The following is a 26,011-nucleotide window of genomic DNA, read 5'->3' on the forward strand; positions in this document are numbered from 1 at the left end:
AACAAGTTGTTTCCTGAATTTATGTAGTGTACTTCTTCTGACAGAAAAAATTAAATGATGTAGACAACCCTTGCAGATTACAGACAGTATACCGTGTACGGACTTTTGTACAAATACTTACGGGATAAAAACCATGACCAAAATCTCAACATTCCGTCTCAATAGCGAAAGCAGACAAGGTGTGTCACAGTATTCCTTTTTGTAACTTCATCCTCTATTGACACCTTCTAAGTGGAAAGCAGTTTCTGGAAATTTATCAAGTAGATTCTCCGAAACTTTTAATGCCTCACGGGAGTATCATGTTATCTTTTTCACCATGTAGCTCACTTGGTAACACGCTGTTATATATTCAATATGCAAGGTTCGAAGTAAGAGTATGATAAAAACCAAGTCTTGTTTCTCGTTATGTAATCGCAGCATAAGCTTTAACTACTCGAAGTTAATGTCAGATGTAATTACAGTTAGTTCTCAATTTTCGTTGCCCCTCAATATTAATTGAAAGTATTCACCTGTACAATTTTAAAAAAATCATTTAACGCTACTCATATTTTAATTTTAGTGAGTAACTGACATATATTTTCTTACACTTTTATCATTAGTTTCCAAGGTAATACGTAATTCTTAAGTGTTCTAAATACTAGTCACTAGAAAGAAAAATTCTTTAGCGTATGTTACTATTTGTATGCGAGAGAGATTAGACAAACAGACAGAGATAGATAGATAGAGCAGAGTGACCATAAATAAAACCAAGGGGAATGAACTTACTTTGTGGATGACCATGTTGACCCATGTCATGAAGAAAACGAAGATGACGATTCCGAAAATGAGCAGCAGCACCGAAAATGCGATGACGCACCCTGAAACAACAAGAGGAAACATTACAAATACGCTCTCATGTCATACGAGAATGACGTAAAGCCAAGAAATTACAATATTTTAAGCCGAGATTAATTAAATTGTCTTTCACTGCTGCATTTCTCTCCCTCCCTCCATCCCTCTTCTCCCGCCAAATCCGCGTGGAGAATCCTAGAGGCTGCAACGGCATCAGAGGTAATGGTATTGTAATCAAATGGTAATTGGAGACAGTATTATGTCTTCAGCACATTGAGGATCTCTTGAAACCGCGTTTTAGGTACGATTTGTTGTAATAAAATAACAGGTCACTGTATATCGGTAGTTAAAGACTCCCCGTATTTGACGCTTTTAGTGTTATAACTTGTGTGCTATAACGGTATAACGTTTCAGTGCTACTGCCCAATGCTGATATAGCAAACGCGCGTCGTTTTGGGTACAATTTGTCAAATTTAAATATCAAATAATGACATTTTTAGATACAGCAGTTATACAGTGTATACAATACAACTGATGCGCTGCAGCAATGTCGAAACCAAAGCGTAGTTGATGGCGTCGTGAGCGTTACAGTGAAAGATAGCAGGTCGGCACGCAGCTACCTATAAATTTTTTCCCATCTTTTCTTTTCTAGAAGACTGGGTCTTTCATATTAATCTGCAAAAGCCGATATTTTCGATACATATTATAAAAATGGATGGGTGTGTGTGTGTGTGTGTGTGTGTGTGTGTGTGTGTGTGTGTTCCACATCATCTGAGCCACTGGACAGATTTCAACCAAACTTCGTACACATGTCCCTTACCGTCAGATAACAATCGCTGTGGGGGTAAGAACCACCATTTGTCTATCATAGTTCGGGAGATATGACGTTATAAACAATTGGATGCGTCAAAAACTGCCGCATCATGCATGACGTTTAAATTTATTACTTCTAAGTAATTCTATTCACGTATGCTGCTGAATGTACCTCAAAAATTATATCATGGCGGGCGTGATACATAGATCAAGAGATATGACGTCAGAAACGAAGGTGCGTGAAAAAACTCTGTACGATCCATGAAGCTTTGATTCGTTTATGCTTTACCACTAAGACACACTTACAGTAGAGCCAACTTCAGGAAATCCGCGACACCCGGCAGCGCTTTTCATAGTTTTAAATTGCGAAGCGCCAACGGCTACTGGCGGAAACAGCAGCCGTCTACAGAGCTATGAAGAGGTGTTGCTGTACAGACGTTCACAAAACAGACCACGCATCAAAGACTTAAATGTGAACGATTTACGTCTTTACGATATGTGGTTTTGGTGAAGATTCACATCTCTGTCTTTAGGTATATTTTGTTTTCAATGCCTTATTTGTGGTTTTATCATCTGACGATAACGATTTTATATTTCCCCTGACATGATCCTGTGAATACTTAGAGTACGTGACATTCCACTAAGTGTGTGTTGTTAACATTTACATGTTGCCACACTCGTGACAGTTTAAGGCTGTAATGTTGTGTATGTATTATTTTATTTGATTTATGATGATGCTGATAACGGACAGACAACAAACTCGACGTATAAATAAATTATTTTACCACCAGCTCAAGACGGTAATATGACTTTTTTTTCAAATATACAGAGTGGACAGTAAGAAAACCGAGAAACTGCAGGGAAATAAGTTCCTACGAACATGTGTCCGGTAAAGCATCTTCGCCACGGTAGATGGTCCTGATGAATGAAAGTATGTACGCTGCAGCCTGTGTGAGCGTGGCAGCGTACAGTAAACAGCAGAACGGTCCGGTATACATGTCGGGAACCATCCGAGCTGGTGTGTGTACGGGCAAGCAGATGGAGACAGTCTGGAGGCAGCACGGCTATCACACAACATTTCCGGGCCTTATGGGGCGTTTGTGTTATGAGCCGTTTCATACGGACGAATGTGCAGGGAGGTGGCAGATTGTGCCTACACCAGATTTGGAGGAACGGGTTCTACAGGATATTGAGACGAACCCTATCACAAATTCCAGGCAAGTGGCCCGCCAACATGGTGTAAGCGGAAGTACGATTTTGTGTATCCTGCATGACAACCGTTACTATACCTATCACCTGCAACGAAATCAAAGGTTATCAGCAACGGATTCCTCTCTAGGGGAAGAATTTTGTTCCGGGGCGATCTGTTTGCACGCACACTGTCAATTTCCAGACACATGTGCAAAGGACCATTTTTCCTCAATTTCCAGTCAGGAATCCGTCCCTAAACTTTGCCGGTTTTATTGACATTCACCCCGTGTAAGAGCTGTAGGGGCACGACTTCCTGAATTTTTTTTTAACATTTTGCCTTTTAGTCATTGAGCCTCAGAAAAGGCTTTCAGACTTCCTACTCCCGCTACAATATCTCTGAACAGTACTGCTGACTGCTAGGATCTTCCACGCGATGCTGGAAAGCATTGGCCGATATGGGTAAGTTACACACCTTTAAGCCAGCCTAATATGTCAGTTTAAGAAGTTCAGGGAATGGTATTTTATTGTTTTGTTTTGTTTTGTATTGTATTGTATGTTAACCGGGGACCTAGAAACGACGGAGAGGCTCCGCCCCCGCCGCAGCTGCAGTGGTCCAGAACCCCACGACGACTACCTCAGTCCACTTCACCCCTCCGCCGCTCCACACCGAACCCAGGGTTATTGTGCGGTTCGGCCCCGGTGGACACCCCCCACCCCTCCCAGAGACGTCACACACCGGACTAGTGTAACCCCTATGTTTGCGTGGTAGAGTAATGGTGGTGTACGCGTACGTGGAGAACTTGTTTGGGCAGCAATCGCCTACGTAGTGTAACTGAGGTGGAACAGGGGGAACCAGCCCGCATTTGTCGAGGCAGACGGAAAACCGGCTAAAAACCATCCACAGATTGGCCGGTTCACCAGACCTCGACGCAAATCCGCCGGGCGGATTCGTGCCAGGGACCAGGCGCTCCTTCCCGCCCGGAAGGCCATGCGTTAGACCACACGGCCAACCGGGCGAGCCAGGGAATGATAACCCGCACTCTCAGGCTGCCAGAAATTGGGTGTGGTGTCCACAGTGGGGAACACGAAGATCACTCAGGCGAACGGCCATGAAACGCTATCTCACAGGAGGGAGGGGAAGTTACTGGTTTGCAATGGTGGACCGCAAAGGCTGCGCTGTTGAGTGGTCGGGCGGAGCACTGGAAGAGCGCGGCGCTGCCGGTGGTCACGGATGTGCGGCCTCCACAAGGTCGCCGGGCCCACACCGCAGCTTCTCGCACACCTGTTCCCCGGCATCCGGCTGCTCCGCGGCTACGGGTCAGCGCCGCACCTCCACTCCCCCTGTGCTCACGTTTGCAAACCGTATTCGTGTCCGTATTCTGAGTCTCACCATCACAACCTAGATTCCGTCTTCCTACACATCCAGAAGGCGTTCGACAATATACCACTTCGTCCACTACTAATCAAGATACGTGATGTGGCTATAAAATAACGGGACTACTGCTATAAAACATTTTATTTCAAAAACATACGCTACTGGCCATTAAAATTGCTACACCACGAAGATGACGTGCTACAGACGCGAAATTTAACCGGCAGGAAGAAGATGCTGTGATTTGCAAATGATTAGCTTTTCAGAGCATTCACACGAGGTTCGCGCCGGTGCTGATCCATACAACGTGCTGGCATAAGGAAAGTTTCCAACCGATTTCTCATACACAAACAGCAGTTGACCGGCGTTGCCCGGTGAAACGTTGTTGTGTAGCCTCGTGTAAGGAGGAGAAATGCGTACCATTACGTTTCCGACTTTGATAAAGGTCGGATTGTAGCCTATCGCGATTGCGGTTTATCGTATCGCGACATTGCTGCTCGCGTTGGTCGAGATCCAATGATTGTTAGCAGAATATGAAATCGGTGGGTGTTCGGATTGCAGCCTATCGCGATTGCGGTTTATCGTATCGCGACATTGCTGCTCGCGTTGATCGAGATCCAATGATTGTTAGCAGAATATGAAATCGGTGGGTTCAGCAGGGAAATACGGAATGCCGTGCTGGATCCCAACGGCCTCGTATCACTAGCAGTCGAGATGACAGGCATCTTATCCGCATGCCTGTAACGGATCGTGCAGCCACGTCTCGATCCCAGAGTCAACAGATGGGGACGTTTGCAAGACAACAACCATCCGCACGAAGATGTCGACGACGTTTGCAGCAGCATGGACTATCAGCTCTGAGACCATGGCTGCGGTTACCCTTCACGCTCCATCACAGACAGGAGCGCCTGAGATGGTGTACTCAACAACGAACCTGGGTGCACGAATGGCAAAACGTCATTTTTTAGGATGAATTCAGGTTCTGTTTACAGCATCGTGATGGTCGCATCCTTGTTTGGTGACATCGCGGTGAACGCACATTGGAAGCGTGTATTCGTCATCGCCATACTGGCGTATCATCCGGCGTGATGGTATGGGGTGCCTGCCATTGGTTACACGTCTCGGTCACCTCTTGTTCGCATTAACGGCACTATGAACAGAGGACGTTACATTTCGCATGTGTTACGACCCATGGCTCTACCCTTCTTTCGATCCCTGCGAAACCCTACATTTCAGCAGGTCCTGTACGGGCCTTTCTGGATACAGAAAATTTTCGACTGCTGCTTTGGCCAGCACATTCTCCAGATCTCTCACCAATTGAAAACGTCTGGTCAATGGTAGCCGAGCAACTGGCTCGTCACAATACGCCAGTCACTACTGCTGATGAACTGTGGTATCGTGTTGAAGCTGAATGGGCGGCTGTACTTGTACACGCCATCCAAGCTCTGTTTGACTCAATGTTCAAGCGTATCAAGGCCGTTATTACGGCCATAGGTGGTTGTTCTGGGTACTAATTTCTCAGGATCTATGCACCCAAATTGCGTGAAAATGTAATCACATGTCAGTTCTAGTATAATATATTCGTAAAATGAATACGCGTTTATCATCTGCATTTGTTCTTGGTGTAGCAATTTTAATGGCCAGTAGTGTACATATTTACCTGTTGTCACCCTCAGTGCACTCCAATGCGAATTTTCAAATTTATAGAAACAGTGCTGGAAGTCTTCCTCTCTGAGCACCTTCACGACACGTGCCGCTCTTTCTTTCGCTGCTTCAACGGACTCAAATCTTATTCCTTTTAATGCAGATTTGACCTCGGTGAATAAGTTAAAGTCAGATGGTACTAGGTCAGGCGAATAGGGTGGGTGGTCTGACACTCTAGTGCTGTACTTCGCTAGGAACCTCGTAACAGACACTGCGATATGATCCGGTGAGTTGTGTGGATGTAGAACCCATGACTTGTTCTTACTGTGTGCCGTATCACGACAAATTTTGGGCACTCAAAACTGTGTTCGATTGCATCCTCGGAATTATAATTTACACATGTGGCAGACACTTAACTGGATAGAGAAAAGCTTTGAGTTGGTCGCCATTATCCGGTTTATCTTCGTACCGTCTGGTATTTTTTCACTGCTAAACATTTCCTCATAATTTTCCAATGATACTCCGACAGTCGCAGTTCCCATTCATTAGGAACTGGAATTCGTTTAAAAGCTAAGGTCGTTTTACGAACTTTTCCTTCTTTTAGGATATGTGTTTGTGTGTAACTTTTATTGAGATGATAATTTCGGTCGAACATTAAAGAGTGTGAGAAATTGACAACATTAACTGGCGCCGGCTCTGATGTCGGGGAATATTTGTGAAACTATACAGCAGTTTGTAAGTGTGATCCCTTTTCTATGACGTGTAGAGCCGCGCATTTTATGTCCAAGTCCTCTAGTCCCAGTCCACCGTTATTAAAGCTAACGGTTCAGTTCTGCAGGAAAACAAACATTTCACTCTTCCGTATAAACCAATACATCACGTGCTGTGTAGCCCTCTTTTTTTTTTTTTTCACCGGTAGCGCCAGAGTAACTACCATCTTTTTGCGACTATTTGCTTATTTGTTACCTCGTTTCTTTCTGTCTTAGCTATATTTGCCGGCCAGGGTGGCCGAGAGGTTCTAGGCGCTACAGTCTGGAACCGCGCGACCGCTACGGTAGCAGGTTCGAATCCTGCCTCGGGCATGGATGTGTGTGATGTCCTTAGGTTGGTTAGGTTTAAGTTCTAGGGGACTGATGACCACAGCAGTTAAGTCCCATAGTGCTCAGAGCCATTTGAACCATTTATTTTTTTTAGCTATATTTCTACCAGCTAAGATCTTTTACTACCGCTCTTATTCTATGTTGTTTGGTGCGCCAAGTGAGAGCCTCCATTCTTTGCGGGCTATTTTTTGTAATGACATCTAATACTTGGTGCTGGTTTCCCTCCACTTTGTGATCACTGAAATAATGCCACATACCCTCTGAACCAGTGAAGTTTCATTTCGTTTCCTCCTCCCCTTATGGGTACTTCATTTTTTGTGTGGATACTGGGAAAGACAGAAACTAAATAGAAGCATCTGAGTTGTATTGAAAGTCGGAGAAATTTGTGTGTTTAGAAACGAAGACGTCCTGCAGTACGTCAAAGTGAAACACTTGCCTAACAAAGACTGAATGTATATTAGGACGGTATTCTTGTTGTGAACTATAATTGAAGGGATGGTAGAACGGAAAAAAAAATTCACAGGGGATGGGCGTAAATATGAACGTATGTAATGCAGGTCGTTTATTTGGCGTACAGCATTTGTGTTATGACGAAAATAGCTGCTACGCGCCAGGACTTTATTATGACCTTAGTGCTTATGACCAAAAGAAAGGACAACGGACGAATATTTGCTGTACGGTAAATACCCTTTATGTGTACCTGAAAAGGGTCTTTGAAAATAACGTCTGTTGAGGAGCGGCAAGTTCTTGATGAATAATTTGAAACTTCAGTAACTCTAACGGACAGAAATGGGGTCTCCATCTTGGCCTCGTCTTAAAGCGAAAGGATGAGAAGTGCTTCGTCATTCGTGGCAAGCGGACGTCGCTAACTGCGCGCGCGCAAAACAAATCCAACATTTCCAGCTTTAGTGCTTCGCCAAGGGTAGATGTTAGAGCATTGTGTCGTTATTCTCCGCTGTAAATGATTTTTTAAAGTCGAACATCAAACGTAATTTAAGATTTAAAACAAAATTACCGGTTTTTGTTTATCAACATTATATAGAAACTGAAAATAACCACCAAGAATAAAGTAAAACGGAAATTTCAAGCTTAGGTAGCTCTGAGCGTCTCCAGTACATGGGCACAGATTGTATTATGTCACGAGAACGGTACTGAGGTAGTGGAATTACTGTACAACATTTGTCTCAGCGGGCAGAGGCAGCCGAGAGAAAGCTTTGAGCAGAGCGGCAGGAAGCTACCTTTCTTTGGCAGAACGCTCGTCGTGCATATTAAATGCAGGAAACAGGCCGTGATGACGATACTCCCAAGAACACGACGTCGGGCGCGGGAGTGAAAGTGCAAACACACTAAGCTACTCTCTGTGTCTCTCTATTTGTTCATCCCATACTAACGTTATCACGGTATCCGCAAGTCTTTCAGGTGACAATAGAGCTCACTAGTGTTCGAAGCGAGAGAAATCCGTTCTCTTTATGAGGTATCAGGTGCTAACATAAGATTATTCTATGGTTTCTATACACAAAAGTATTTATTACTTGTGGAAAGTTACAGCTGTGTGCCAGGCCGCCTTATAAGCGCCTTGTTTGATGTGATTTGTTTCCTTCTTTTTAATTTTTAGTAAAGGCGAAGAAAAAAATATGTCGGCTTTCATGTCTTAATTTTATAATGTATGCAGTTTAGCAAAAATGTGACCGAATCATTTTAATCTACAGCAAAATCATTAATACAAGTCACATATATACTTTCATGTAAAGCATAATTACGAAATTCTTCTCATGGGCTAAGATGTATTCTGTGACAATTGTTGCAGTTCTGCCGCTTAAATTATGTGCTTTACATCTAAAAGCAGTTCAGACTGTAATGCAGTCATTTACGTAAGGACAGGTGTTGCAGTCCCTACCACAAAGGAAGAGAGAAATAAAATTAATCCTTTAATTTCGATCACAGGTTCGGACTCCTGATAAAATTTCGAGTAAATTGGTACTAAACTCAGACTGGTCAGTTGATTACTTAACAAGTGGCCAAACTTAAATGAAGCGGTTAAAATCAAAGGGAGGTAAATGCCAAATTCACTATTCTGAGAAAATGAGCTTCAAGTCTGCATCAAATTCATTTGACATACTGTCTACACGAACCATCATATGCAGCAGTTATTAATGAAGCCACACCCACAACACAAGTGAATTAAACTCCAAAGGTTGTGCTCAGTCAGAACTTACACCCCTGCTCCACGATGGATGTCACATACCTTGACCTCTCATTAATCACAGGCTAGGAATGACCCACAACAATGTAATACAATATTTTGTCCCACTTTCACGTCTTATATTAATCCATACTCATAACTTTTATTCATTATACATATAATGGAGAGGATAAGGCAAATGAATTAACAATATTACACACATAAATTTCCCACGAAGCTCTTATCAGCTACAAAGACCCCCCCCCCCCCCATTTGCTTCTCGCACGGGAAATGTCTATTCAGAGTACCAAATAGCAACATCAGACGGCACCATAGCATCAGCAGATTGTGGCGTGGCCCTTCATTTGCTGGTGGTCGCCTATAAGGTTTGGAAACAGGTTTTTGACATGTATGTCCACTCGCATCTCTGTGCATCCAAAGGCAGAACGCTTCTTATTAAGCAGTTATTCAAATAACCGCTAGGAAGCAGTTTAAGTCACCCGACACACCTATATGACTTTGCCACCTAATGTAAGATAGATGGGTTATTCTACTACAGTGTAGCGTACGTAGACCTCGAAATATGCGGTTTTGTCACATACACCTCTTTCCTTCTACCCCCTTCATTTATCCTTTTTATTCTGTTAAGCTAATTTTCTCAGGCTAGGAGAAACCACTAAAGAGGGCCATCGGTTGGAGCAGGCAGGTGAATTTTAACGTCTCTAGTACCTTTAACAAAGAAAACGCCAGGATGACGAACTCTAGTAAGTTCCCTAGCCGTTATTTAAGATTTAAGTGGAAGCCAAGCGGTGGCATACAAGTTACATCTCCCGTTCTGAGAATTCGCCCCCGAACAGGCGTCCCAACCTGGGCGTCAAAGAACGCTGCCGCCCCGCCAAGCTGAGGCTGCGGGAGCGGTTCTGCCCCAAAACCCTGTTATGTTGGCAACGGGAAGCTACTTGTGCTATTTGTTAACCGCGGACGTAGTCGATTGTGCGGCACGCAAGGTTACACATATTACTGAGGGCCCCTCCCAAACTCCCCAACCCCCTCGTCTGCAGTTTCTGAACGAGGGTACATAGTGAGAGGAGTAATCGCGCGGCAAATTCCGAAATTGCATCGCGAGATACCGGCACTGCAAATTCACATGTCGTAGGGTAGTAAGTTTGATCGTCTGACCCGTGTTTTCTGTGGTAGCATTCGCTACCCATGGCTGGCTTCCTTCATTATCCTGTTTCAGTTTGATTCACTTTCTGCGCTCTCTAAGGGGACTTTATTCTGTAGGGCTACCTCGCACTTGTGTGCCAACTTCTGAACATATGATTTCATTAGTAGAATCTGTTAACTGTCATTCATCTGTAGATTTCCTGCTGTCCCACTTCGTTTAATTCATTGCTAGGCTACGAAACGCCTGTAGTAGGAGACGGAAACCAACGCCTGGCACAGATGATCAGCAAGTGGGTGGTCTGTGAGGGAGCAATGACAGTTAGTACATCTCCTAAGGCCATTTATTCCATCATTTCCTAGTCAGCGAATAATTGATTGAACAACAGAGAACCTTCACTCCATAAGCAATTTAAATCATTTTTCAAATTATATTCTTGAGGATATAAAATGTACACTGGTGCTGTCACCTATTTTCAAATTTTTTTTTAGATTATTTATTTAATGTGAAAAATTCGAAAAATCTGTTGATGGCTGTTAAGCTTCGTATCAATATTTGTAGAACGCTGCAGTTGATTGCATTTCAGCACAATAAAATGCGTTGTTAAGGAAAGTGCGCCTCTGAGGCTTTACTAGTAGATCCGAGAATACAGACAGAGACTGTCAGAGTTCTATATCCAATCAATATTGCGATTCTTTTTTCGCTAACTTGTTTCAGCCTTCATCTTTTGACACTGATTTGTTCATGTGATAAAAGCCAAGTTGTATTGTAGTTATCAGTCCACGCAAAAGTGTAGGCTCGCTGAAAGTGACTGAGTAAGTCAGTTCAAAGGTTGGAGGAACTTAAAAGTACAACATCTCTAATACGGCCATGCCTAGTAGTAGAAGTAGTAGTAGTAGTAGTAGTAGTACGAGGGAGAAGGAGAAAAAGAGAGAGGAGAAAAAGAGAGGAGAAAAAGAGAGAGGAAAAAAGAGAAAAAGAGAGAGGGAGGTGTGTGTGTGTGTGTGTGTGTGTGTGTGTGTGTGTGTGTGTGTGTGTAACCCATATACGACCTCCTTTGTCGTATGTATTTTTTTCGTTTGTTTCTTGGTAAACGCCTAGTGTTGGCTGAGAAATTTTGAGGACAAACTTCCGCGAAAGGGTGACACCTTTGTTTTGCGTTATCGGACAGGAGGCACAGTCGCGCAAAGCAGAACGACAATATGTGCGTACACATTTATTGTAGGCGTCTAGCTTCTGTACTCTGTGACAGTGCTGGTCAAATTTTTTTGCTCAAGATTGTCGGGCGGCACCTCGGGCAGCATGTGTACCCGTTTTAGAACTAAGTGATAACATACAGAAAATAGTATGTTATGAGGCCCCCGCCACAGACTAGCTGCCACTCTCAACCTCAAACACGAAATGGTCGGGTCTGTGAGTGGATAGTTAATTAATAAATAACAGTAATGACACTGTGTTGTATTACAACAGCCTTAATGTAATTTCATGTTTATTGCTACAAATGTATACCGCGTTTGAAGATGGCCATTCTCGAATCCATGTTACTTCCGTTTGAAACTTGTGTCACCGCAGCTGATCGGTACGAGTCGATTACGGGGCGAATGCTTGATTCGGACCGCATGCCGTCCATCGGCTGCAGTTTGACGACCACCGCTCTGTAATGTATACCTTTATATTAACAGTTTTATTTTAGCGGAAAAGATTTCGCAAAGAGTAATTCGTTAAACACATTTTACTTGCACATGTCTACCGAAGACACGTACCTAGTAATGCCGAGTAAGGAAAGAACCAGTATCTACAGCGCTTTAACGAGTGTTGACGATTTAGAAAAATATGTAGCTGTGTATGACGTTTTATAAAAAACCGAAATTTCGAGGAATGACTTTAGGAGACATAAGGGTGTCAGTGGGTACGCGGGATCACTTAGCAACAATGTCTGACCACCTGGCAGCACAGATCTTAGTTCAGTTGCGTCACCAACGATACGCGATAGACAAATGTGCACCGAGGTACGCTTGAGCAACGAGCAGGTTTGTGTCACAGAGGACGCTCCTATTACATGGTGTGCATTGGCTCACAGCTGGAATGCTTAGTAGCTGACATCTGTATCAAAACTGTTTTTAGTTTCTCTACATGCACTACCAGCAAACCAACGAACAGATGTATCGTCACGACAGCACGTCAATTTTTTCATTGTTATTCCATTTTTCCGAGAACTGGAAAACCGCCAATAGCGATGGGGCAAATGCCATAGCCTGATAAGAGGACACTCCAAAAATGCTTCTATCTTGATCAAATTTATTCAGCATTACACAGTAGTAGAAAATGCACCAGGCAGTTTTGTTAGTATTCCGTCTCTAGTTACAGAAAAATCCATCAAATGTCCCTCTACTAATAGGACAATCGATAATGCAATTGGTTGCGGTGAGATGGGTCACGGAAATGAGCTTGGCAGCTCGCGAACACACATTTCAACAAGTGTCCCGCGACGTTACTTGGTTTTCTGCCACGTATGGTGACGATTAGTAAGGTAGCGTTGATGTGACATGGGAAGAGCCTCAGTAACGAGAAGTCTGTGCTGGCCGGTTTATCGAGGTTCGCTTCGAGAGCTGCTCAGACGCAGACAGCAGCGCCGCGGCTGGTGAAGCTATGGAGCAGTTCTCCTTGGAGGCGACCCCACTCACCTCCGCGCGCCACAGCAATTAGCACTGCAGTGACGTCACATCGATCTCGCCACACCAGGCGGCCGTCGAACCCGCGACAGCATGTACAAAATTGTGCAGCCGTCGTGCACTATATTACTCTGACACAAAACAGTCAACACTACTCGCATTGGCTAAAAAAAATGACACTGAGCACTGTGGGACTCAACTGCTGTGGTCATCAGTCCCCTAGAACTTAGAACTAGTTAAACCTAACTAACCTAAGGACTTCACAAACATCCATGCCCGAGGCAGGATTCGAACCTGCGACCGTAGCGGTCTTGCGGTTCCAGACTGCAGCGCCTTTAACTACTCGCATTAGTAGCTACGTATTTATCGCTGCGTCTTTGTGCGCAGTTAATTTCGACTTTCACCTGTGATCTTACAAGTCACCCTAGACAGTATATTAGTGATCCACTTTAAAGAGCCCATGGTCGTTTGGAGCGCTGGTACCAGGTGGTCATCTGACCCTCCACTGATGAAATCATTCTTGACAGTGAAGTGTAACTCGATTGTATGGAACATATCTGCATCCGTACTCCACAATCCACCTGACTGTTTGTGGCGGAAAGTACTTCTGGTACCATTACCTGATCCTTCATTCCCTGTTACATTTGCAGATGCCGCAGACGAAGAAAGATTGTCGGTAAATCTCTGTATCAGCGCCAATCTCTCGAAATTTCGTGTAGTGACCATTCCGTGACACGTATGTTGGAGGAATTAATATGTTGCCCGACTGTTCCCGGAATTCAATAGTAACACTCACCGTGATGCACACCGCGTCTCTTTTAGCGATTGCCACTAGAGTTTGTTGAGCATATCTGCAACGCTCTCGCGTCGACTTAACGTTCCACTGAAGAAACGCGCCGCTCTTCGTTGGATCTTGTCTGCCATCTATTAATCCATCCTGGTAAGGGCAATACTCAAAGAATCAGTCAAGCGAGTGTTTTATAATCCGCTTCTTTCGTGGATGAACTTCATTTCCTGAATATTCTTCCTACGAATCACCATGTTTTTCCTACTATTTGTTTTATGTGGGCGTTCCACATAAGGATGCTTACTTCTTGGTATTTTACGTTACTTTCTGTTCCCAGCAATATGTCACTATTAGTGTTGATTGTATAGTAGTGAACTTATTCTGCTCTGTATGTGCAATACGACTTCACTCCCTGCACCATTCATCAATCTGCTGCATGTAGTCCTGCAGTTCGTCACAGTCTACTGACGTTGCTAGCTTCTTAGTCCAACAGAAAAAATGAACATGAACTTTTTGTAGAAAATTTAATGTAGTTAAATTTTTCCCTGGGATACTGTTTCGCTGGAGGCCACAGTTTTCGATTTAATCAAGAAACACGCGTTTGAAGGTCACTCTTGTATGTTTTTATTGAATAATTCGAAAACTTCGGCCTCTAGTGAAACGCATCACAGCACAAAATTTACTACATTAAATTTCCTACAAAAAGGTCCTCTTAATTTTTCCTGTAGGACTAATAGGTCGATTGTAGCGACCAAGAAAATGTGAAAATCTTGTACGTGGTATTCGAAAGCGTCGTGGGTTGCATAAAACCTATCAGTAGGGGCACCTGACTCTCCCTGTTTTGTGAACACTAAAGGCTCTCTAACACTTCCTAGTAATAAAAGAAAGTATGGAGATACTTAATCAGTATAAAAATGATCAGCCTATGGAACTCCTTCCCTTCAAACCTGGTAGAACCTGAATCGACACTGTTCAACCTATTGTCCGATCACCTAAGAAAATTAGAGAGATGCTGAGCGCATTAAAAAACTGCTTGGATCTCAGTGTTCCTGGAATTTTTGAAATACCTCGAAAGTAAGGTAGTGGGTACATTAATTAGCTAATATGAACGATTTCAGAACTCTGCACGTAACACCGTCGCCTTGTGAGATACTGAGATTCAGACGAATCAGCTATTGCCGAACGTAGGCTCCTAAACAAACGAACAATTACGTTTCAGGAAACTAGAATCTTATTCTATGTTACCACCTACTGGAAATATGTCAAACAAGCCGGTGAGATCAGAATGTGCAACACCTACTTTAAGAGGATAGCGACTATAATCTTAATGGTACGTGGGCACTGACGCTTGATGCTGAAAAGTGGCGGAAATCAACTGACTTATCCACCATCTAATGGAGTCAGCATAGCTACTAATGTTCCTCCATCATAGACATCGATATAATCTCTGTTAGCATGTGATGAAGTTTCAGGGCTTCGTGACGTCTCTGTGGCACAGTTCGGCAGACAAAACACCACAGTATCACGTGGCCTATCGCCACAAGAGGTAAATCGTGACGATGTCACACGAAATCGTCAAAAGCTTGTATGTAACTACAATTCTGACGCGACAAGAAATTCGTCAAACGTTAGTGTGACAGGGTCTATAAAAATACTGCCAGTTTGTGTTTACCACTAATCTGGTCTGCGCTTAGCCGCACTATTGGCTAGGGCGTGGAGTATACGTAGTTACTTGCATACAGAAATTCTTTAAATTTTCTGAGACGGTTTTCATCTTAAATACATCGTTCACTTGCGAGGGTCGTGTTAGCACGTTTTCTATACGAGGTCTGTAAGAACAGTTCGGCCGAGTGTATAATCACCGGCCGCTTGCCATTACAGTACCGGCCTATCCCACCTCGTTGCAGCGTCCACCACGGGTGGCGTTAACAGCCGATGTTATCTGCAGCGGCAACTGCCCTCTAAACACGCCGGCCTGGGACCGTGAAGCCGGTGAGAGGTGGACACTTCTCCCATCCCACTTCTCGTATTAGGAGCCAAACAAACTGAGCGTACAAATTACTATCATCTCCGAGTCTGTACCTCAACTTAATAACGATAACAAACGCACTTTGCGCAGTAAAACTGACCTTGTTTAGAAATAGCGCCTTTAAATAACTTTTATTCCTGACGGGTTTTCCATTGATTATGAAAAAGCATTAGGTTTTTAAGCACCAAGTTTTTCTGCAAGCTAAAAGAGCCATAACAACACTTAACTTTCTTTTGCGAGTGAGAGCTAGAAACATATAGGATTGATATCACTGAAGCAGAAAACAGAAGCGAAAGCTAAATCACTGAACGTTAGTACTAACTAAATATATTACTGGCAATACATCGAAGAGGGAATATTTATGTAGAAATTATGTTCAGCAAGGGTATTTTTAAGAAGAAAACCCTCTATATAGGGTGTTTTAGAAATGCTTTTACAAAGTTTGGTGGTAGGCTGCTTACACCAAATCAAGAAAAAAGTCTAATGAACATGGGCTCTGAAATGCATACGTTAAGAGCTATGAGCACTTGCTCAATAGAAGAGATGTGTTTCACAATAGGGAAGATTAACAAGTGCTCATAACTCTCAACGTATGAATTTCAGAGCCAATGTTTACTAGATTTTTTTTTGTTGTTTTGGTCCATACTATCACCTTTGGAAGTTACATACCAGGCAATCTTAGTAACAACAGTAGTAGTATATGTGCTCTACTGCCGGAATATCAGAAGGCTTTTGGCTTACAACCGTCGTTTCCAGACCAGTGACCGTCACCTGAAACTGATACATTTGCCGTCGTCTCTCATGTACCATCACAGCATCATCCTGAATGCTGGAGTACCTTCCTCGCCTCATCGTTAACATACATGTACAGACCACAGTAATGCATACTTACCTATCTAACACGTCGACATGCCAACTAATGACAAGATGTCCGGCTGAAGGCTTGAACGAGTCAATGAGCCACGTTGAAAGTAAATCACCACTTCGTTCTGAGGCGGAAATGGAGGATGCTGTAATCATTCAAGATTTTTTTCTAGGAAGAAGAAAGTATTACGTTCGTAACTTGTGTCTTTTGCTCTAGGACGCCTGTTACTGACTGCGTAGGTACGCCTTCTAAACCACTTTGCTGTATGTCAGTAAGGAGTCTAATAAAAGAAAAAGAACGAAAGTTGCGTAGAGTGGAAACGACATTTTTAAAGTGATGGATGAGTAATATCGGCATGAGGGTAGTGAAATAATTCAGTGGCGACAAGTGAACATTTGTCCCGGACCGGGACTAACCCGTATTTCCCCCTTTACGCGAGTGGTTGCGTTAACCACTTCGGCTATTCGGACACACTTCCCGATCGACCCAAATTCCCAGCCTGTCACGGGCTTCAAAGTCACAGGCCGGCGTACTTCTGCAGCGTCCTCTATCCACCATCCTCATTGGTCGCAGCATTTAGCACGATTCCCGCAAGAGGTCAGACCTAGGGTGCATCCAAGACATATCGTGAAATGCCAACAAAGACTATAGACAACATTTACGTGAGGTGTATGTTCTTTGTGACATGTCCGAAAGAACAAACACCACACATGTAACAGTAGTAATGACATTTTTAAGAATGGTGAGCTACACAAGTAAAGAAAGACAGAAATAAGACTAGTTACAAATATAAAGTTTAAGCGAATGTGTTCAAGCCTGTACAGGGTATGTATGATTACTAGCGAAAATACAGTCTTAATTATACAAAAATAGAAGCAAAAATGTTTCAGTTAACATGGATCCGCAAACGAACCGTCTGAGATAACTGCGCTTGTGTTGTTTCGAGTCGTCGCTGATTTTAATGTGAGATATTTTAGTAGTTAATACAAATTCATATGAAATGCCGCACGGATTTCGAAATTTGGGCCCAATGTGTCCGGAAAGTTAACATGTCAAGTTCTAACTAGGGCTGTATTTCAGACCGACCCCATTGATAGCACATAACCAACCATTCACAATTATCTAGCAAATAGCTTACTCATGGATTCATGTCAACTGGAACGTTCTTGCTTCTATTGTATATTTTCAAACATGTCCTTCATCGCAGTTAATTATGATCCACTACGTGGTATCGTTCGAAGATCGCCAGCCGGAGTGGCCGAGCGGTTCTAGGTGCTTCAGTCTGGAATCGTGCGACCACTACGGTCGCAGGTTCGAATCCTGCCTCGGGCATGGATGTGTGTGATGTCCTTAGGTTAGTTAGGTTTAAGTAATTCCGATGGGCAATCTCCTAGAGGAATCAAAAATCCACAGTTATGGCTGGACGATTGTAGTTTCATCTGATGATACACTGTGTACACATGAAACAATCGACAATATCGGAAGCTCTAGCAGGCTGTTTGATGATGATGATGATGATGATGATGTGTATGGACGCCACAATGCTAGAAAATTGCAAGACCTGTGTAAAATGGTTCTGAGCACTATGGGACTTAACATCTATGGTCATCAGTCCCCTAGAACTTAGAACTACTTAAACCTAACTAACCTAAGGACATCACACAACACCCAGTCATCACGAGGCAGAGAAAATCCCTGACTCCGCCGGGAACTGAACCCGGGAACCCGGGCGTGGGAAGCGAGAACGCTACTGCACGACCACGAGCTGCGGACACAAGACCTGTGTAGATCGGTGCTCAGTGCAGATAATGACATGTGACCATTGGAGTAAACAAATGCACGAAAAGAAACGAAAAGATCTATTATTATTTGGCATAACCATCGCCGGTCAATCACTTAAGCACAATGAAGAGATGTCGAGGAGGTATGCTTCGTGAGTGGTTCAAGATGGAATGGCTGTATAAGACCACGTAACTGCATGAAATACAGGTATCAAACCGACATTCAGCGGAACAATATTCTAGAGAAATACAATTCATCTGTGGCGAAGATGGATCAGAAAACACGCTTAACTCCACAGCCTACCGCCCCCACGCCGTTACGACACGACGCGGCAGCTCTTACTGTTCAGAATGCGTGTTCCGCTAGCGGCGACGCGTGGCTGCAGCTGCCTGCGACACGCGTCACACACCGCCTCCTGCTCGTAAGGTCGAGACGGAGAACACCCACTCACGGCGACCAGCTACTTTCACTTCGCCATAACTACTGTCGCCAAGGAACGCACGCTGATCGCAAATTGCGAGCTTCCTTTGCAACAGATGTCTCTAGTGAAACTGTTTCCGGTGCGATCGTGGCGGTGCTTTCTATAAGTATGCTGAATGTTACAACTACCAGCACGTGACCGCCAGGCATCACGAGAATTACATTATCACCTAGAGTGAAAACACAAAAAAGAAATACAGGTTGGCGCAGTTGAAATTGTTAGCATTCTTCTGTCAGCATTTCAATTTATTTCACCAATGAAGTTGGACGTTTGTCTTGGCACTCTGCAAAATGACTTTTTCGGAAGTACAGCCATGACAACAGAAGGCGCTGAGGAGGACGTCCATAGTCGCATCCGCAAAGCAAATGGTACATTTGTATAACTGTGCCCTGTCTGGAGAAGTAGGAACGTCTCGAAGAAGACCAAACTCCTGCTTTTCAATAGCAATGTGAAGGCTGTTCTGTTGTATGGTTGCGAAACTTGGAAGGTGACTAACCACCTCAAAAACCAGCTCCAAGTTTTTATCAACCGCTGTCTGCGCCGTATTTTAAATGTGAGATGGCCAGATATAATGACAAATGAAGATCTTTGGAGGGAGACAAATCAGCAATCAATCAATAGACAAATCAAAGAAACAAAATGGACCTGGATCGGCCATACATTGAGGAAACTAGATGGAGTTATTAAGAGGATGGCTTTGAACCCTCAAGGAGCTGGAAAACGTGGTCGTCCCAAACAGACGTGGAAAACGACTATCGAGAGAGAAGCTGCAGAGGATGGGAAAACCTGGAGTGAAGTGAAGAGACTTGCTAGAAATCGTACCAGATGGAGAAATTTCGTCACGGCCCTATGTTCCAGAGGGAATGACAGGAACTAAGCAAGAAAGCAAGCAAGCAAGATGGTGGATAAAAACAGGGGGGGGGGGGGGCGGGAGGGCTGCTCCAATAACGAAGGTAGGCAAAGTATTTTGTGTTTCAAGAGACAACGTCTCTAAGATTTATACCTCGCACAGGAAAAACATCTCCTAAGTCAGAAGGTGGATGAAAGCGTGTGGTTCAAAATGGTTCAAATGGCTCTGAGCAGTATGGGACTTAACTGCTGTGGTCATCAATCCCATAGTACTAAGAACTACTTAAACCTAACTAACCTAAGGACAACACACACATCCATGCCCTAGGCAGGATTCGAACCTGCGACCGTAGCGGTCGCGCGGTTCCAGACTGTAGCGCCTAGAACCGCTCGGCCACTCCGGCCGGCACGAAAGCGTGTGTTGAGTAATAGTAACAGATGGTCGTTGAAGAGGTATGTGACGACAAATATGAGGACGATAGCTGTAAAAGCCACAGCAGAACTGAATGTTGCACCCTCTAACGCTGTCAGGACCAAAACAACACGAAGGGAGCCGGCCGAAGTGGCCGTGCGGTTAAAGGCGCTGCAGTCTGGAACCGCAAGACCGCTACGGTCGCAGGTTCGAATCCTGCCTCGGGCATGGATGTTTGTGATGTCTTTAGGTTAGTTAGGTTTAACTACTTCTAAGGTCCAGGGGACTAATGACCTCAGAAGTTGAGTCCCATAGTGCTCAGAGCCATTTGAACCAGCCAACACGAAGGGAACACTGAAGCTGGGAACTGCAGTGCAAGCTGTAATTCCAAAACCACTCATCAGTGATGGAAGTGCCCGTAACAGCAAACCGTACAGTTGAAGCCATAAAACACGGGCTTTGGAGCAATGTAAGAAATTCAGTTTGTCGGATGAATATTGTTGCACACCATTTTCAACGAGTTTAAGTCCCAACACTAATACATGTCGAGATTTCGATGATTTGGGCAGCCATATTGCGATATTCCATGGGCCCCACGGTTACTCTGCAAGGTCGTATTACTGCAGAGGATTTAGTTACTATTTTGGCTGATGAGGTCCATCCCATGGTAGAATGCCTGTTCTCCAATGGTGAGTCTGTGTTCCAGGGCCCCTGTTCACACAGTTCGCGTCACCCAGGACTGGGTTTGTGAGCACGAGGATAAATTGCCACGTCTCCCTTTCCACGACCGCCACCAGATCTATTGTTATTGAACCTTTATAGCCTATTTCGGAGAGATGCGTGTGTGATCGCTGTCCACCTCCACCATCGTTTCCTGAAGTTGCCACTATTTTCCACGAAAAATGGTATGAGAACACCTTGAAAATCATACGGGAGCAGTTTTTCTCCATTCGGAGACGTCCGAAAGCTGTTTTGAACGCCAGCAAGTTTCCTACGCCGCATTAGGCATGGTAATGTGATGTGTTTTTGTTGTATCCATTTTTTTGTTGGTCCACTGTGTTTCATCTGAATTCACCAATACTACACATCGTCAGGAACATCTAAATTATAATACAGCTTTGCAACCAAAGCTAGTGTATTTCCACGATCATGAAGGAACGTTCTTATTTAGTAAATAACTGATATGGCGCGCGCCGCTATCCTGTGATCTTGTTTAGAGCGCGCACTACAATCTATTATAGTTCGCTGTCCTGGTGCGGGTGGCGCTCCGGCGGCGATTTGCTATTACGTCGCTGGCAAACAGCGGTGGCCGGCGGAAAGGGAGAGGGTAGTCGGTTTCCGGGTATTGCACGGACTGTGAAGTTCGCTCTGCCTGACTTGCTGGTGACTAGCGCTATGGTTGTAGTGCCTCGCAATATGAGCAGAGTGGTCTGGGGCGGAGGCGACTCGCCGCTGTGCTTGCCATGCTGTGGTGATTAATTGGAGTCGGCATACTTTTTCTACCTGATGTGGAGGTCCGGTGGGGTGCTGTGATACTCTGGTCCGGAGACAACTAGTTGCTGAATTTTGGAGTCGTCTGCCAGGTTAGGGTGTGGGCTCGGTTGGCTCGTCATATTTTCCTCTGGAAGCTCCAGCAGCGGTTTCTGAACTTCATTCTGATGTGGGACGGCGTTGTTTGAAGTTTCTGCTGTGTGTGTGTGTGTGTGTGTGTGTGTGTGTGTGTGTGTGTGGCACGTTACGACATTTGTTGGTAGGTGGTTCCTGTTATCTGCCCGGAGTTGCGTTCATGTACGGTATATTTGGCATTTTATGTGTTAGGTAAAGTCCGCCTAAGGAAGGCGGTTTTGGACGGTATATGCATAGTGAATTACTGCTGCTTGGTATATGTTGTCTTCTGGGACCTGAACAACACGATCTCGTCAATTTGGTCCTGTAACAGCATTTAGTGGCATGTTCTGTATTTTTATCTCACTGTGTTATTAACTTGGTGGAATAGTTGCGTTTGGTGTCATTAAGGCATTTCTAAGACTGTGGTTTGACTATTCATATGCGCTTTGCTTTTATTGTTTTGTTTTAAAAAGCGAGAATTGTTTATTAAGATTTGTGTGTGTTGGCTTCCGGCACTTGTTAAGAGCGCCAGAGTTAACGGCGCCGTGGTTATCATGTGCTGTCGTGATGTTATATTGTTATTTGATTTTTGAGTTTTATTTTGTGTTGATATTATATGTCGTATTACAGAACATAACCAAGGTGCGTAAGTGATGGGCAGTTGCTGGAGGAGTGTCGGGGAGCTCTCTGCGGTTTATTCCGGGGACCGTTTCTAGTTGAGAGCTCGCTCGTCTGTGATTGCGTTGGAGTTGCCGTTGCCCTTGCCCTTTGATTGTATCAATTTTGTTATTATATTTATTGGTTGTGTGTTGCGCTTCTTTCATTTTATGTTGCCAAGCGCCATTATCTTTCTCAGTTTTTTTATATAAATGATCTTAAGTTGTATTGCCAAGTTAACTTATTATTGGATTTTGTCTCTTGGGTAAACTCTAAAAGCACTATTGTAAAAGGTTCTTATATTTTATGGTGGCAAGCCGCCGTTATTGTTTTTAAGGCTCTTTTTTTTAACCATTTGTTAAGTTCTGTAAGTTATATGAATTTTTTGTTATTTAAAAGAGTTTGGTATTGGCAATTTAATAAATTGTGTACAGAGTCTGCTGTTTGAATATTATTGAGTGGAACTCCTTGGACAGTTGTCCTACAAGAATACACATTACGAATACAGGACCGTAAATCCCTCTGAAATGTCATTTCCTCCAGTTTGTCTTTCACTCGATCGCGACTTGAAATTCCGACAGCTAGCGCTCGAAGGCTGCTTACTACTGCGCACAGTGCTTGGCTGGCTATTGCGTCAGTGGAAGTCTCCAGCAACAGTTACCCGCGGTGCGCAGCTATGCAGTACTGTGCTCCTGACACGAGATGTCTGCTGTCTGAGGGGACGACGGCCAAATTGGACTCATTGTTAGGTGGTAAGTGGGTCAGCGTTGGCACCAAGTTGCACCGTTGGCATCAGGTGACGCACCTACAAGCTGCTACGACGTCTTTTGACGTGCAAGAATGCTGTGCTAACCGCAAAAAACGAAGTTGTGCAACTACAATGTTGAGAAGTAGATGTCCCTCCAGCACCCAAAAGATGCATGAAAAATTGGGATGAAAGGGATGGAATCGAAGCGAGATGGGAAAGAGACACGGAGGAAATATCCAATTCCAGCTGCACAGGGCATTGCGGCAATGCAACGACGAGAGTTGAAAATTTGTGCCGCTCCAGGACTAACGCGGATGCTGTGCTTCTCTACAACGGTTGCGTTAACCGCCTCGGCCATACGGGCACGCTTTCGCCAGACCCATATTCCCAACTTCCCACTCGCCGCACCGCAACGAACACCGCCCATAGATTTCTGATTTACGTACGAGTTCGCTCGATGGATGTGCATACGCACTGAAATATTTTTCATTGAGCTGTCGCGTCCATAGAATTAACAGATGTAAGTGGTATCTGTTCTGTCGAACATGTCAGACAGGACAGGCAGAACTCGTGTCTGTAACACCAGAGACGTATTTGAGCGACCTCCAGGGCGGCACGTGCGCCACTGGCTACCTCGCCGGCCCTTGCTCGGACACTGATACCGGTCGACCTCGAGCGTGTCTGATGGCGCCCGGTCGACCTGACTGTTGCTGCTCCACGTGACTCTAGTGTACAAACGATTTCTTTTCGCTAATTCTTACAGGATTCACACAAATTACCTGATGATAATGTGGTAATTCGGCCATTTTTTATGGTTATCCGACAGCATCTAGAGAAAAATATTCAGCAATGGAAAGATAGCGGCAGGATATGTTATACCACATAGGCTAACAGGAGGCCGCGCAAATTGGGGGCCGCCATATTCTGGGATGAAATCCATAAAATATCAGCTAATCTGATCTTTGACAGTATTGACTGACGATGATCTACTGGTCGAAAGCGCGAACACCTTTTACAATCAAGCTATAGCAATCTACGTAGTTCCATAAACATTATATCTAGCATTATCAAAAACTTGGTTTTCTGCCCAAGTTGTTATTGCTTCTGCCTAGTCATCCGCATAATGTAGAACCATTACTCTTGTACAGAGCACCGAGGGATCCTTCCAACTCGTTTTTCCAATAGTTTACTAAAAAATTCAGACAATTTTGTGTAGGACTCTAGCACGTAGGGTTTCGTACAAACTTAATTACATGAACAGATAAATCATCTGTCCCGGGAATCTAGAATTTAGACGATTTTTGTCTGTTGTCGATTTTGGCAAGATATCAAAAAATGTGACGTAAATTTACGTATCTGTTTATTCCTTTGATGTACAAGTTGATGTACAAGTTGATGTACATCGAAGGGGACTGGATTTAAGGACGTGACGAATTTCAAATTGATACGCCTACCCGTTTCTGAGAAAAATTAGTCTTAACACAAAGACAATCGGATAACATGACAAAAATTTATTTTCGTGTGCTATAGTTAAATTGTAACTTTTGGATTGTTTGCTTTATTTGTACCGTGTCAAATTTCATGATTCTAGGTGAATGTGATGTCCTTAGGTTAGTTAGGTTTAAGTAGTTCTAAGTTCTAGGGGACTGATGACCTCAGATGTTAAGTCCCACAATGCTCAGAGCCATTTTTTGAACCCGGCACGAATCCGCCCGGCGGATTTGTGTCGAGGTCCAGTGAGCCGGCCAGTCTGTGGATGGTTTTTAGGCGGTTTTCCATCTGCCTCGGCGAATGCGGGCTGGTTCCCTTGTTCCGCCTCAGTTACGCTATGTCGGCGATTGCTGTGCAAACCAGTTCTCCACGTACACGTACACCACCATTACTCTACCACGCAAACATAGGGGTTGCACTCTGGTGTGAGACGTTCCCTGTGGGGTCCACCGGGGGCCGAACCCCACAATAACCCTGGGTTCGGTGTGGGGCGGTAGAGGGGTGAAGTGGGCTGCGGTAGTCATCGTGGGGTTGCGGACCACCGTGGCTGCGGCGGGGACGGAGCCTCTCCGTCGTTTCTAGGTCCCCGGTTAACATACAAAACAATACAGCTGATATAAAAATCCTGGTCCCTTCTGCACTCTTTTCCAAGTTAGTCTTTACTGCATATTATCCTATCCATCTTTCCAACTTTGTCCGGAATGCGGTGCGTTCGGTCTTCAGGAAAGAATATAGCTGCTGTCACGAGCATTCCATCAGTGAGATTTCAGTACTAAACGACCTCGGTTTTATTACACTTTTGACTCCCGTGGCCGTTATCGGAAACACGTGGGGTCGTTACCAGGAGCAAGTGAAGTGTTGTCTAAGGAAAACGCATCGCAATGTGAATGCTTTCAGGACAGCTGCGCATACACTATAAAGTAGTTGACCGCTTTCTCGCAAAATATTACGATAAAAATCCACGATATGATGACCGAAGTGCCCTCACTCAAAGGTGCAGTAACACCGTGGTCGGCTGATAGCTTCGACTGGCGGCCACAGGGCGCAGTGTGCTGGTCAGCCCGGACTGTCGCAAGGCGAGCGTTGCGACACGCAGACGCGGGCGTACCTCACGCACCTCGCGTGCTTGTGTGCGTGCGAGTGCGTGCCGGGCCACGGCCGTGCCAGACACAGCAGGCAGCCTTGCACAAGGCGCAGTCTGAGGCAACAGCCGCTCTCACGGCTGTGGGAAACTGGCCACGCAGACCTGCACCGCTGGAAACAGGCGTAAGTGAGGTAACGCACGCCGTCCCACCGTGGTACCTCTAATGTAGAAGAGAGTACACAACCAGA

General features: G+C 44.5%; 1 protein-coding gene across 2 annotated transcripts in view; it reads right to left on the bottom strand.

Annotated features, from left to right (window-relative positions):
- Window positions 1-26,011, bottom strand: part of LOC124711192 (scavenger receptor class B member 1) — a 685,541-nt gene that overhangs the window by 118,993 nt on the left and 540,537 nt on the right. For both annotated transcript variants that reach the window (XM_047241121.1, XM_047241120.1), the window contains one exon: window positions 766-857. In XM_047241121.1, the coding sequence (XP_047097077.1) occupies window positions 766-857 (92 nt within the window). The remainder of the gene's footprint in view (window positions 1-765; window positions 858-26,011) is intronic.

This window comes from Schistocerca piceifrons, chromosome 8 (genome assembly GCF_021461385.2).
Source record: "Schistocerca piceifrons isolate TAMUIC-IGC-003096 chromosome 8, iqSchPice1.1, whole genome shotgun sequence".
NCBI classification, from domain to species: domain Eukaryota; kingdom Metazoa; phylum Arthropoda; class Insecta; order Orthoptera; family Acrididae; genus Schistocerca; species Schistocerca piceifrons.